This window comes from Helianthus annuus, chromosome 17, assembly GCF_002127325.2.
Source record: "Helianthus annuus cultivar XRQ/B chromosome 17, HanXRQr2.0-SUNRISE, whole genome shotgun sequence".
In the NCBI taxonomy this organism is placed as follows: domain Eukaryota; kingdom Viridiplantae; phylum Streptophyta; class Magnoliopsida; order Asterales; family Asteraceae; genus Helianthus; species Helianthus annuus.
In genome coordinates this window covers 137,892,601-137,903,311 of record NC_035449.2, presented here as the reverse complement: position 1 = coordinate 137,903,311, position 10,711 = coordinate 137,892,601, and the positions used below count along the sequence as shown (strand labels likewise).

Genomic DNA, 10,711 nt, shown 5'->3' with positions numbered 1-10,711 from the left:
GTGTTCCCTTTTTGGGAATCTTTTCTTCAACAGCACATGATTAGCATTTTGCAATGTTTAATCATTTTTATGCTGGGGGTGATGCTATATGTCAAGCAATGCAGAAAGTATTATACGGGGACTAGGCCATTGCTTCCGCAAAATCAGAAGTCCCGGGATAATACCCCAGATATCACTGAGTATAAAGACCTAGTATCTCAGAAAAAGGGACCTTTCAAACAAGATTTCATGGGTTACCTATATATCCAAGATTTGTTCCCCACAAAATAAGCAAGTTTGAATTTTAAGTTTATATCCCAAACAAGATTTACTGAATGTATAAAAACCTATCGACACATCATCAGCGAGACTGTTTAAAAACTTCAAAAACTTTACATTTCTTTAGCGTATTGTAACTGTCAAGCCAATGTACTATCATTTTCCCTTTTTACACAAGCTCTTTCTCAGTTTTCTGTTGTTTTTGGATTTTTGAAATTTTCTCATGTTTTTGGATTTTTGAATTTTGTACTGTTTTTGTATTTTCTGAAAATATAATACTCCCCCTAAATACCAAAACAAGTAAAAAATCGACAAACCATTGCAGATTGTTTCTCAACATCATCATCTACAATGTTATCCTCATCAACGCCAATAAACCCATCCGACACTCATAAAAGCTTCATACCATTTAGTTTTAAAAGATATTTAAAATGATTTTTTGTCAAATGCTTTGGTATGTGAATCAGCTTTCTGTTCGTCAGTGTGGATTTTCTCAATTCGTATCAACTTCTTCTCGAAGCAATCTCGGATGAAGTGATGACGAATTTCGATATGTTTCGTTTTAGCGTGATGAACAGGATTTTTCGTGATATTTATTGCTGCCTCATTATCAACAAAGATAGGGGTGTTAAGAAATTGCAAACCGTAGTCGCGCATCTGTTGCTGGATCCACAAGATCTGAGAACAGCAACTGCTAGCAGATACATACTCAGCTTCACATGTGGATAGAGCCACAGAGGTTTGCTTCATACATTGCCAGGTGACCAGACGTGGTCCGAAAAACTGACAACCCGCTGTTGTTGATTTAGCATTAACTTTGCAGCTTCCGTAGTCGGAATCAGAATACCCTTCGAGCATGAAATCGCCTGTTTTTGGATACCACAACCCCAATGATGGAGTTCCTTTCAGGTAGCGTAATATCCATTTTACAATCACCATATGCGAAGCTCTGGGACTTGACTGAAACCGTGCTGCGAGGCACGTTGGATACATGGTATCGGGTCTTGAAGCAGTTAAGTACATCAGCGAACCGATCATGGAACGATACATCGTTTCATCTACCTTGTCTCCGGTGAGATCTGGGTTTATCCCATGGTTTGTCGCTAAAGGGGTTGAAGCTGGAGTAGATCCTGACATCCCAAATTTCTCTAAGATATCATGAACATACTTCGTCTGGTGTATGAAAATTCCCTCAGGTAGTTGATCAACTTGAAGTCCCAAGAAGAATTTCATTTCCCCCATCGATGACATTTCAAATTTTTGCTTCATAACTTTCTCAAAGTCTTTGCACAAATTTTCATTCGTTGACCCAAATATGATGTCATCCACGTATATCTGAACTATCAGAAGATGTCCGTCGACCTCTTTGGTGAAGAGATCCACTTTTCCACGGATGAAGCTGTTGGCTAGCAGATGTTGAGACAATGTCTCATACCAAGCTCTCAGGGCCTGGTGTAAACCATACAGCGCTTTATCCAGTAAGTAAACCTTGTCTTTGTGGATTGGGTCGGTGAAGCCCGGTGGCTGTCCGACATATACCTCCTCTTTTACCTTCCCGTAGAGAAACGCCGATTTAACATCTAACTGAAAAACTTTAAATCCCTTCCACGATGCAAATGCCAGAAAGATTCTAATCGCTTCTAGTCGAGCCACAGGAGCATATACTTCGGTGAAATCTATACCCTCCTGCTGACTAAAACCCTGGACTACGAGTCGAGCTTTGTTTCGAATAATAACCCCTCGATCATCCCTCTTGCATTTAAACACCCATTTTGTGTTAATTTTCCTGTGACCATCAGGCAAATCTACCAATTTCCACACTCCTAACTTCTCAAACTGACTCAACTCTTCTTGCATAGCAATGACCCAAGAATCTTCAGTGGCGCCTCCTTATAAGTCCTTGGTTCAATCTGCGAAATAAAACAACTAAGTGAAAACTCAGTTTGTAACGGAGCAACTGTAGTATAAAAACAAGTAAGCCATTGATCAATTTGTCGTCTAGTGCGGACGCTTGATTGCAATTCTCCAATAATCAACTCCTCTGGATGGTGTGAAAGAGTTCTTGGCATCGCCTCGCCTGGAACATCTACCTCGCCTTCCAAATTAGTGATATTCTGGTTTACATCTTGGATCTGCTCCCCCTCAGAATCTGAATCACCACGATCAAATACTGGCATGTTATCAGATTCTAAATTCTCATTGACTGCCATCTGATTATCAGGAGCATGTTCTTGTTCTGAATATTGTTCATTATCATCATGTTCACCAGCATTGCTTGGACCGGCTTCATCATCATTTGAAGTTTGCCGTGGTCTTCTAAAATACTCAGCTGGAAACCTTTCTCCTGGTGACTCATACTCTCTCAGAATATCTAACTCATCAAAGAACTCTGTTTCTTCCACTGTTTCTTCTTCCATGTCAGACGAATCCCACAAAGTATCGTAATTAAATCGCCATGAGTCTCCTGGATTCTGCGGTGGCATTGAGTAACCTTGACATTCAACATTCGATGCTTCGATGATCCGCTTTAAGCTTGGAACAAAGACACGTCTTAGTGGACTTGAATAACCTACAAATATCCCTTCAATGCTCTTTGGACTAAATTCACCAAAAGGCTCTAGAACTGTGTAGGGAGACCCAAACGGTTTTAAATACTTTAGGTTCGGTTTGCGGTTGTTGATCCGCTCGAAACACGTCTTGTTGAATTTCTTGACAGTGAGAACCCGGTTGAGTGTATAGCAAGCGGCTGACACTGCTTCTGCCCAAAAAATGATTGGTAGCTTTGAATCAGCAAGCATCGTCCAGGCCGTTTCGATTAGCGTGCTATTCTTTCTTTCAGCTACTCCATTCTGTTGTGGAGTGAAAGGAGCACTAAATTCTTGCAATATACCTCTTTCATCACAGTATTCTTCCATCTTGTTATTCTTGAACTCAGTACCATTGTCACTCTTGATTCTTCTGATTCGTGCTTGGTACAAGTTTTCAATCTTTCTGAACAATGCCATCAAACTTTCAAACGTCTCATCTTTAGACTTCAGAAATGATACCCACAAAAATCTAGAATAATCATCAGTTACTACAAGACAATAGAGATCACCAGTTATACTTTTGATGTTTACTGGACCAAAAAGATCCATATGAAGTCTCTCTAAAGGTCTTGAGACTGAATTGACTTTCTTTTGAGGATGTGATTTCTTCTTCTGGTTGCCTTTGACGCAGCTAATGCACTCCCCTTCCAGATGGAAACTTTTCAAATGAACACCAATTACTAAATCATTGTGCGCCAGGTGATTCATTTTGCGTAGGTGAATATGAGCCATCTTTCGGTGCCACAACTTCGATTCTTTTTCCGTTGCTCTTGACATGAAGCAATGAGCTTGACCCGTGGTAGTAGTAGCAACACTCATGTCCAACACGTACAGATCATTGACTCTAGGTGCTCTCATGATAACCCACTCTTCGGGAACAACAAATCCTGGTTTCAAGATCAAACATTCTTTGTCTGTGAAGTGCGTTGTATACATCCTATCACAGATCTGAGAAATACTCAGTAGATTATTCTCTAGCTCGGCGATGTAATTCACTCTTTCAAATGTAACAATTCCATTCGATAAAGTTCCTTCATCGATAATTCTACCTCCTTGATTTCCTGCAAAACCCACGTAACCTCCATTAAACCCTCTAACATCGTACAGCAGGGTCTTCTTCCCCGTCATGTGCCGAGAAGCTCCACTATCCATAATCCATCGTGAAACGGATCTTGGAAGCTCCTGCACAATTCACAAACGCTTAGTTAGATTTTGATGCCACCCAAGCCTCTTTTGACTCAGGTAGCTGGAAATTAAGAACAGTTCTTTTGGTGATCAATGGTGGAAAATTCTTGTCATTAATTTTTAAGCTCTCTTCAGATCCAACCTCAACCTCTTTGTATAAGAAAAACTCATCTTTAGGAGGTTGACCAGATGGTTGGTCTTTCTTTTGAACATTTTTCTTTTCAGAAATGAGCATTTGTTCTTCAAGTTTCTCATAATAATCCAAAGGAACATTCATCTTTACCGGTGTAGTAGAAGATGATTGTTTTTCTGACTCTGAAACCTTTGGTTTTGGAGAACTTGTTTTCTTTTCAACAACTTTTGGCTTCCATGTTTGTTGAGATGATGCAACCCGTTTGTAAAACTTATCATTTTTAGTTACCACATTTTTAACACGTTCAGTTTTGACTTTGGTGTTGTCATTTTTCAAAACCTTTTTCTCAACAACCAATGGAGCTTTTCCTTTCACATCAACTTTCTTCTTTTGATTCTTGACCACTTCAGTCTTAGGCTTCAAGTTGGTACACTTTCGTGCAATATGTCCAACTTGGTTGCATTTGAAACATATTCGGGTGTCAACTACCCGACTTGTGCCTTTAGACTGAGGCTGTGAGGCCTTCTTCTCAAAGAACTCTTTGTTTGATTTTGAAAAAATTTTGACTCTTCGTCAGAAAGTGAACTCGAACTTGAACTTTTCACAAACACCTTTTTCTCAGTAAACCTTCTGATTTTGGTTTCGGAATGTATTTGTCCAGGAAACATTCATCATCCTCAGTAGTGTCACTTTCAGACTTTAAAACATTTTCAGCCATGCTTTTAGCGATTTCAGATTGAACACTATCCTCATCGAACGATGAAGTGAATGTGACATCAATTGTGTCCGGAAGTTTCACCTCATTTTCTTCATCAATTACCAACCCTGATTGTTTCTTTGAAAAATTGTTTAGAACTGGTGGTGGAACTTGATGATAGCCCACCCCCGTTCCATCAGAATATACATCTTCGCCTGCTTTGTTCTTTCCAATTGGTTTGGGGACGATATGTTGGAGAACAAAGCTTGCGGAGTTGTAACTTCTCAGTTTCAACTGGATGCGTTCATTTTCAATTTTAGCTTCTTGAAACTGAAGCTTCAACTTAGCAATTTCATCTAGTTGCTGGTTGATTAACTCTTCTTTCACCCTAAGAACTCCTGACAGTTGAAGATTTTCTTTTGTTGTTTTACCATTTTTTTCATCAGAATCTTTAACCGTACGTTTTAGCTTCTCAAACTTTTCTGAAAAATCTGACGATTTTCAAGAATTAGTTTTTCATTTTCTTTCCTAATTCTTTCTTTGTCATTTTTATCATTTTCGATTTTGTCAGTTAACTCTTTTAATCTGTCATTCGAAGCTTTCAACAATTTATCACGGTTTAAGATTTGATCTTCAACACTTCTGACTCTACCATTCAGTTCTTCAACTTTCTTACCACTGAGGTAAGTGATTGTACTACAAATTTGCACTCTTTCATGCAATTTTTGCAGTCGTTCTCAGATTTAACTTTCTTACCTGACTCATGTGTATCATTTGAACTGACCTTGTCTTTGGACTCAGTTCCAGAACCAGAAACGACCTCTAGTTCTTTTGCTGCAAGAACTTTGTCAGCCATCTTTTTCAAGTTTTCAGCAGTGAACTCTTGTGATGTATCAATAATTCCATCATCAATCTTCTTTGTCTGCTGCTCTTCTTCATTCTCTTTTTCTTTCTCATCAGCTTCTCCTCCTCCCCACCATAATTTTTGCTAACCTTCTTCTTCTTCAGCAATTTGTTGAATCATAGTATCAAGACTAATGGACTTTGGATCAACAGCAATGTTTCCTATGGGATGAAGATAACATTCTCTATCAGCATCCCATCTCTTCGCCTTTTTAGCTTCATTGAATGTAGAAGACATTCTGATCATCCTGGTTTGAGCTTTCATCTTTCTGTTGACGAACTTCTCTTTTTCTGTTCTGCTGTCTTTGAATGGAACAGGCTTTGCCACAAACGCATATCCTACCGCATCCTCCTCTGGTAGCAATTCGCTCCAGTCAAAACCTTCATCGTCATGAATAACAGTAAGAGCTCTAGATTTTTCTTTGGGGGTATCTTCAAGCTGCTTCATTCTGGGTGGTTCTGATTTGTTCTGATGATAAATCGCTCTTTTGTAGTAATCTTCACGAAATGGATTTGCAGTATCATCAGCTGATGCGTTACGACATTCTCTTTTGAAATGTCCTTTTTGTTTACACCTGAAGCACGTGACTTTTGATTTGTCAAAGCCAAGTTTTGTGGACGGCCCTCCGATAGAATGTCTACCAGTAATCTCCATGAACCGTTGTGCTCGTCGGACTGCACTAGCCAAACACCACCTGATGTCGATCAACTCCATCTCTTCTGGGTCGATCTGATCGTAATCCTCCTTGGTGAGGTTAGCGTTTCCAATCTTTCCTGCCACAAGGCTCTCATATGACTCTAGCACAAAAGCTAAGAACACCATCTGCTGCTTTGCGGATTCTTCACTGAAATTTTGAGCATTCTTTAAATCCACAGCAATGTTACATTAAAACAACTTCTTTGAGGCTGATTGGCTTGAAGTTGATGAAGAACCACTATGAAAACCACTGCTTGAACTCTCTTTACTTGATGCGTTAGAATTTTCAGCAGAGAAAGCTGTCTTAGGAGACACATTCTTGGGAATCATACTTTTTGGATAGTACAGCTCCACATTCTGCTGATATGAGGAGTGATTGACTTTATTTGATTTCTTGATCTCTAGCTCATGAGTCTCCAGTTTTTCAATCAACAGATCAACCGTCAAATTCTCTGACTTGATTGTATTCTTCAACATCAAGGCAAAGTATTGCCAATCCATCTCATCCGGCAACGAGTCAAATAATTGTCAACTAATTCTTCTCGAGAATACACAACTCCGTGTCTTGCCAGCTCCAACTTCAAGTGCCCAAATCTCTCAATCATCTTAGAAACAGATTCGTGTTTCAAACAGCCAAATAAATCAAACTCTTTTCTTAACAGTTTCTTTTTGTTTTTTACTATCTCAGCACTACCCACACATTTCATTCTTAATTTTTCCCAAAGATCTTGAGCATTTTTGTACTCAATCAAAGATATTATATCGTCTCTGACAGACTGATGAAGCAATGCAATGCACTTTTGTTCAGCAACAAAATTTTCTATATCTTCAGTTTGTGTCAGATTTTCACCATCTTGTCCTCCATTATTGAATCCATTCTTTAAACTTTTCCAGCTTGGATACGCAAACGCTTTCAACCACTCTTCAAATCTTTTGGCCCACCTATTGTACTCTTCAATCGCCATCAACTTTGGAGGTTTGTTATACGTACCATATGCACTCTCCACACTTAAAGCATCGGACAAAGTTTTCTTCGCACTCGGAGTGTTCTCATTGGTGTTGTTTGAAGTATCATCTCCGGTGTTTCCCGCGAAAGCAAACATGTCACTGAAAGGATTCATAAACTTGTCCATCTTTACGTACCTGAAATAATCAACAAACACTTAGACAAATTTTTGAAATTTTGAAAAGTCGGTTTCAAACGGAATTAGTTCGAGCGGAATAGCTCAAACGAAATTCCCACTCAAACGGAATTAAGCTTCTCAAACGAAATAACCAAACAATATCTAATTCCGTGCGAAATTAGATCAATTTCAAACGAAATTAAGCTAATTGAAGCGGAATTAAGTACTTTGAAGCGGAATTAGTAATTCCGTTTGAATGATTCAAGCGAAATTAAATCCCGTGTGAAATTATCTGCACTTTTCAAGCGAAATTAGATACCAAGCATAATTCCGTGCGGAATTACAGTGAAATTCTCAAACGAAATTAGGATGACATCAGCATTTTCGAATCTGTTTTCAAGCGTAATTAACAATTTGACTAGTTTTAGATCGATTTTAAGTCCAATACTTTCAAGGATTAGTTAAAACTGTGTTCTACGTGATATATGTGAGTTTTAATCCATTTCAACCGTTAAATCTCGTTCAATTTAGAAAAGAAAGAGTAGAAGTGTGAGAATCCGATGAAATCAAGCTGAATTAGTGTGAACTCCTCGTCCTGAGCTCAGATACCACTTGTTGGATCGTCGTGTGACCCTAACGAGTCAATATGAAGAGTTCAACATCAAAAACAAAGGCGGAATCAATGTAATTGACGTGACACAGCTTGTTTTCCTTCTAATTAACTTCTTTTATTGATTTCCAGAGCTTTTACAATTCAGATAACAATCCGGCAGCACCTCGGCTCTGAAACACAACTTCTAATTCTGTTTTAAATGACACATGCACATCAGTATTTATAGGCATCTTAATTCCGCTTGAAACTGTCTCATGCGGAATTACGAGTTCAAACGGAATTAGTTAATTCCGTGCGGAATTAGCTAATTTCGCATGAGACCTTAATTCCGTTTGAAATGCTATATGCACATTTCAAGCGGAATTACCCTTTAACTCTGTTTTGTCGATTTCCGTGCCCTGAACTTATCTAATACAATACAAGACTTGATAAAGACGAAGTTAACAGACATCAGTGCATCAACATCCAGTAACACTGTTCGTAATTTGTGCGATGTGCAACTTGCGTATAAAGAAAATAAGGGTAAGGGTTTGGGCTACAAACAGGTTCCGCCACCATACAATCATAATTACTCCACACTGCCTATTACTGAGCAGGAGATGGAAAATTATGATAAAATGATGTATGGCAAACCTAGTGATTATGTCCCATACGAACCATCAAAATTTAAAAATAGCCAAACTGCTGATTTCAAGAAACCATTGAATTTTGTTAAAAATGAAAATGAAAATTTTTCAAATGAATCAGCTGGCGAATCCGAGCAGGTAAAAGAAATTGAAACCGAAATGAGAAAAGAAGCAGAACCAGTTGAAAGATCCGCATAGGAGATTGAAGAAAATTTGTTAGATTCTGATTCTGTTGATAACACTAATTGTTCTAATTGTTCTAACTCGTGAGTAGAATCAGAAACAGTTGAAGAACAGTTCACAATGGATGATGTACCACATTCTGATGTTGCTGAGAATTCGAATGTTGTCAATTATGATCTTGACGTTTGGAATTATGTTATGTCTTCGTTTGCTGAGGCTCATGGTGTTCCGACTAGAACTGATAAATCTGGTGCTGTGATTTTAGATCATAATGAAAATGTTTTCACAAGGAAAACTGATGTATCGACTGATAAACTTGAGACCTGTGTCTCAAGTGACTCAAAAAGTCATTCTGATGGTTCAGACAACTATTCTAGTGTGCCTGAAACATCAGATGATACATCAGAAACTCATGAAGAGGGATCATCTGATGAACCTGACAGTCAAGCTGCAGATTCTGGTACATCAGACAACAAGCGTAGTACTTCTGAGAATTCTGAATATAGCAAATACTTAGAATCGAGCAGTGCAATGTCCGAAGAGAGCAAAACTGTTTCAAACATAGACTGCTCTTCGCATAAGAAACCAGAATTAGCTGATGTCAAGGACTCAGAGGTTGATGAAGCTGAAGAAAAGATTTCCGTAGAATCCATTTCTGAAGAACGTGATGGGATCTCGAAGATTGAGGAAAAGAGATCCATGGAAATTAATTCTTCAGTTGATTCAAATGATGAAACTAAAGAAGAGATATTTGTAGAAACCTTTTCTATCAAAACTCCCGAGAACATAGTTTCTAAGGAAAAGGAATCTATGGAAATAAAGTCAACAGATAATTCAATTTGTGATACAAAGGAACCAGACTCTGAAGAAACTGTTTCAAATGAAGCAAAATCTTCTGAACCTGTTCCTTCAAAGAAGAAACGCTCACGTAAAAACAGAAGATCACGCAAAAAGAAAGTTCGAAAGGAAAACCCAAGCCTCGGGCAAATTGAACCAAAACTGAAGGGTAAAGTTGCGGATACTTACTCTCATGCTGACAACTGTGAGCAGGGTCCAAGATCAAACATGCACGAAAGCAATCAGCTCCAAATGAAAAGAAAAGACTTGCTCAGTTCTCGAGGATAACACAAGCAGAACTTAATGTCTTTTTCTCAAAAAGGCAAACATGTTTTAGTTGTGGAATTCCAGGACACATTGCAAGAAACTGTGATCATCGTCCCTACTACTCTGGGAACACATATCATCAGAAGGCTATGCATTCTCACTTTTCCAAAAATCGACCTCCCAAAGCCAAGCCTTCTGACAGAGACTGGAAAATGGCAAAACAGGAAAATAAAAAATTTTCAAATATAAACAGGTTTCAAAGAAAAACAAAAGTTTTTCCACCAAATGGAAGTGTTTCAAACACCATAAATTGGAAACCTAAAACTCCTGTTGGATGCCAGTCTCCGTGTTCACAACCATCGACATCCACTTCATTGCCAAAAACCATAAGCGATGTTATGAGCCAGATGATCTTTCGCGAAGTCTCATACACAGATAGTAATGGTCAACTTAGGTCCACTAAGGCCTGTGTTCCAGTGTCTAACTGATTCCACTGATTGTGCAGGAACAGCTATGGAGGGCTATCGTTAGACTTTGGTTTATTGATAGTGGTTGTTACAGGCACATGACGGGAGACATGTCCCAGTTGAATGACATAAA

At 38.7% G+C, this 10,711-nt stretch overlaps 1 protein-coding gene across 1 annotated transcript; it reads left to right on the top strand.

Annotated features, from left to right (window-relative positions):
- Positions 1–9,127: 9,127 nt before the first annotated feature.
- LOC110924609 (papilin-like) lies at positions 9,128–10,132 on the top strand. The gene has a single exon (XM_022168601.1). It carries the CDS (start codon positions 9,128–9,130, stop codon positions 10,130–10,132), a length of 1,005 nt encoding a protein of 334 aa, XP_022024293.1.
- The last annotated feature ends 579 nt before the right edge of the window (positions 10,133–10,711 follow it).